Raw genomic sequence first — 3,772 nt, 5'->3', positions numbered from 1 at the left:
CCATCAGACACACACCATTGGATACCCTCCATCAGACACACACCATTGGATACCCTCCATCAGACACACACCATTGGATACCCTCCATCAGGCACACACCATTGGATACCCTCCATCAGGCACACACCATTGGATACCCTCCATCAGGTATCCAATGAGCTCTGACATGATCCAAGCAAACTGCACTTACTATATCCCATTCCTTGGAGGAAATATTTGAAGGCTTCTGTCAGTTTTCCGGGCTGTGCAAGAGGGAAAATAAATCTGTTACTATACCTCATATTTGTGACATCCCCAGCCCCCTCCATATCAGGGGCCCCATCCATACCAAGGACCCCCCTCCATATCAGGGGCCCCATCCATACCAATGACCCCCCTTCATATCAGGGGCCCCCATCCATACCAGGGGCCCCCATCCATACCAAGGACCCCTATCCATACCAGGGACCCCCATTAATACTAATGATCCCATCAATACCAGGGATCCCCATCAATACCAGGGACCTCCATCCATACTAGGGACCTCATCCATACAAGGGACCCCCATCAATACTAGGATACCACCAATACCAGGGGCCCCCCTACATAACAGGGATCTCCATCCATACTAGGGACCCACATCAATACTAAGGATCCCATCCACACCAGGGGCTCCCCTCCACACCAGGGACCCCCATCCATACCAGGGACCCCCATCCATACCAGGGACCTCCATCCATACCAGGGGCTCCCCTCCATACCAGGGACCTCCATCTATACCAGGGACCCCCATCCATACCAGGGACCCCCATCCATACCAGGGACCTCCATCCATACCAGGGGCCTCCATCCATACCAGGGGCCTCCATCCATACCAGGGGCTCCCCTCCATACCAGGGGCTCCCCTCCACACCAGGGACCCCCATCCACACCAGGGATTCCTCCCACAGTCTTGTCTGTATCTAGTGTGGTTTTCTTTGTCCCACCATCTCCCATGACAGTGTGAAGAATGGACGTTCGTTCCCCCAGCACACATAGAGTTAATGAATGATGTGTAGAGATGGGGGGGCGTTACCTGTGTCACCTGAGGCAGTCCACCAGAATCGGCCATCTGGGGGGGAAATGAATATGTTTACACAACAGGAAGTGCAGATCAGACAAGAAAAATGTTTTGGTAAAATAAGTGATGGACGGGGACACCATCCCGAGAGCGAGGAACCTGAAGTCCCGTCTTCAGCTTCCCTCACCTCTGGGAGTTGATGGATACTTTGGTAAAATAGAGGCTGAAGACCCAGAATGGTCGCACATATCAGAAAAGAGTGAGCGGGAAGAGTGGAGGGGTCAAAGATTATAGGGAAGCGTTGAAGGATGGTGATACTGGGGGGGTTGGGGGGGTTAGTGGTGGGTGATGCTGAGGGACTGGAGGCTACGGGAAAGGGGTGAGGTAAGGATGGTTGGAGGAGGGTGATGCTGAGGGACTGGAGGCTACGGGAAAGGGGTGAGGTAAGGATGGTTGGAGGAGGGTGATGCTGAGGGACGGGAGGCTACGGGAAAGGGGTGAGGTAAGGATGGTTGGAGGAGGGTGATGCTGAGGGACTGGAGGCTAGGGGAGGAGGGTGATGTCGGGGGATTGGAGGCCAGGGGAGGAGGTTGGGATGGTTGGACGGGGATCACAATATAACTCGATGAGATAGAAGAGTTCCGGTCACCTTCAGGAATGTCGTGTTTGTTGGGTCGAGTTTAGAATTACATTCAACCTGTTGGAGAAGAAGACAGAATGAGATCTCTTCACCCATTGGCCTCCAGGCAGAGAAGAATGGCGGCACGATGTGATGAGGCCGGGAGCGCCGGGGTGGAGGACATCAGCATTCCATAAGGAAGGGACATGCAGCCGACACTGATGAGCCATTATGATGATGTAACATCCCCGCAATGCCGGCCATCAGTGTACATGTGGAGGACGCACACACAGCCAGCTCAGGGATCTACTACTCCACCATGGAACATGTGATCTACTACACTCCGAGACTGACCAATCACTGGAGGATCTAATCATCTTCTATACACTGGGCATGACCGATCTCCTGGGATCTACTCATCTTCTATACACTGGGCATGACCAATCTCCTGGGATCTACTCATCTTCTATACACTGGGCATGACCGATCTCCTGGGATCTACTCCTCTTCTATACACTGGGTATGACCGATCTCCTGGGATCTACTCCTCTTCTATACACTGGGCATGACCGATCTCCTGGGATCTACTCCTCTTCTATACACTGGGTATGACCGATCTCCTGGGATCTACTCCTCTTCTATACACTGGGCATGACCGATCTCCTGGGATCTACTCCTCTTCTATACACTGGGTATGACCGATCTCCTGGGATCTACTCATCTTCTATACACTGGGCATGACCGATCTCCTGGGATCTAGTCATCTTCTATACACTTGGCATGACCGATCTCCTGGGATCTACTCATCTTCTATACACTGGGCATGACCGATCTCCTGGGATCTACTCATCTTCTATACACTGGGCATGACCGATCTCCTGGGATCTACTCATCTTCTATACACTGGGCATGACCGATCTCCTGGGATCTACTCATCTTCTATACACTGGGCATGACCGATCTCCTGGGATCTACTCATCTTCTATACATTGGGTATGACCGATCTCCTGGGATCTACTCATCTTCTATACACTGGGTATGACCGATCTCCTGGGATCTACTCATCTTCTATACACTGGGCATGACCGATCTCCTGGGATCTACTCATCTTCTATACACTGGGCATGACCGATCTCCTGGGATCTACTCATCTTCTATACACTGGGTATGACCGATCTCCTGGGATCTACTCATCTTCTATACACTGGGCATGACCGATCTCCTGGGATCTACTCATCTTCTATACACTGGGCATGACCGATCTCCTGGGATCTACTCATCTTCTATACACTGGGCATGACCGATCTCCTGGGATCTACTCATCTTCTATACACTGGGCATGACCGATCTCCTGGGATCTACTCATCTTCTATACATTGGGTATGACCGATCTCCTGGGATCTACTCCTCTTCTATACACTGGGTATGACCGATCTCCTGGGATCTACTCCTCTTCTATACATTGGGTATGGCCGATCTCCTGGGATCTAGTCCTCTTCTCTACACTGGGTATGACCGATCTCCTGGGATCTAGTCCTCTTCTGTACACTGGGTATGACCGATCTCCTGGGATCTAGTCATCTTCTATACATTGGGTATGACCGATCTCCTGGGATCTACTCCTCTTCTATACACTGGGTATGACCGATCTCCTGGGATCTACTCCTCTTCTATACATTGGGTATGACCGATCTCCTGGGATCTAGTCATCTTCTATACATTGGGTATGACCGATCTCCTGGGATCTACTCCTCTTCTATACATTGGGTATGGCCGATCTCCTGGGATCTAGTCCTCTTCTCTACACTGGGTATGACCGATCTCCTGGGATCTAGTCCTCTTCTGTACACTGGGTATGACCGATCTCCTGGGATCTAGTCATCTATGGTAAATAAAACCTAGCCTACTGCTGGGGATCCACTTTACAAAGGGTAGGACCCATGACTGGGGATCTAGTCGTTTGCACACAGCGGCCCCCCTGGGAGTGATCTGGTGGATCATTCGGTGTACGAGGAGGAGAGACACGGCAATGACACAATCTACGTCTATGGACATGCAGATAGAAGAGAACAGAACTGACCACACTGTCTTCAGCTGGGGAATTATCTCCAACA

At 51.3% G+C, this 3,772-nt stretch overlaps 1 protein-coding gene across 1 annotated transcript in view; it reads right to left on the bottom strand.

Annotated features, from left to right (window-relative positions):
• The window catches only part of NDRG4 (NDRG family member 4), a 35,324-nt gene that overhangs the window by 6,605 nt on the left and 24,947 nt on the right, over positions 1-3,772 (bottom strand). Inside the window, exons 11-14 of the mRNA XM_018575234.1 lie at positions 3,739-3,772; positions 1,689-1,736; positions 1,055-1,090; positions 191-242 (exon numbers count right to left, since the gene is read on the bottom strand). The exon at positions 3,739-3,772 is cut by the window's right edge and continues 17 nt beyond it. Of these exons, the coding sequence (XP_018430736.1) occupies positions 191-242; positions 1,055-1,090; positions 1,689-1,736; positions 3,739-3,772 (170 nt within the window). The remainder of the gene's footprint in view (positions 1-190; positions 243-1,054; positions 1,091-1,688; positions 1,737-3,738) is intronic.

Source organism: Nanorana parkeri, unplaced genomic scaffold, assembly GCF_000935625.1.
Source record: "Nanorana parkeri isolate BGI_ZX_2015 unplaced genomic scaffold, ASM93562v1 scaffold3669, whole genome shotgun sequence".
NCBI lineage: Eukaryota > Metazoa > Chordata > Amphibia > Anura > Dicroglossidae > Nanorana > Nanorana parkeri.
The sequence above is the reverse complement of the archived record's forward strand: the minus strand, read 5'-3'. Positions and strand labels throughout refer to the sequence as shown.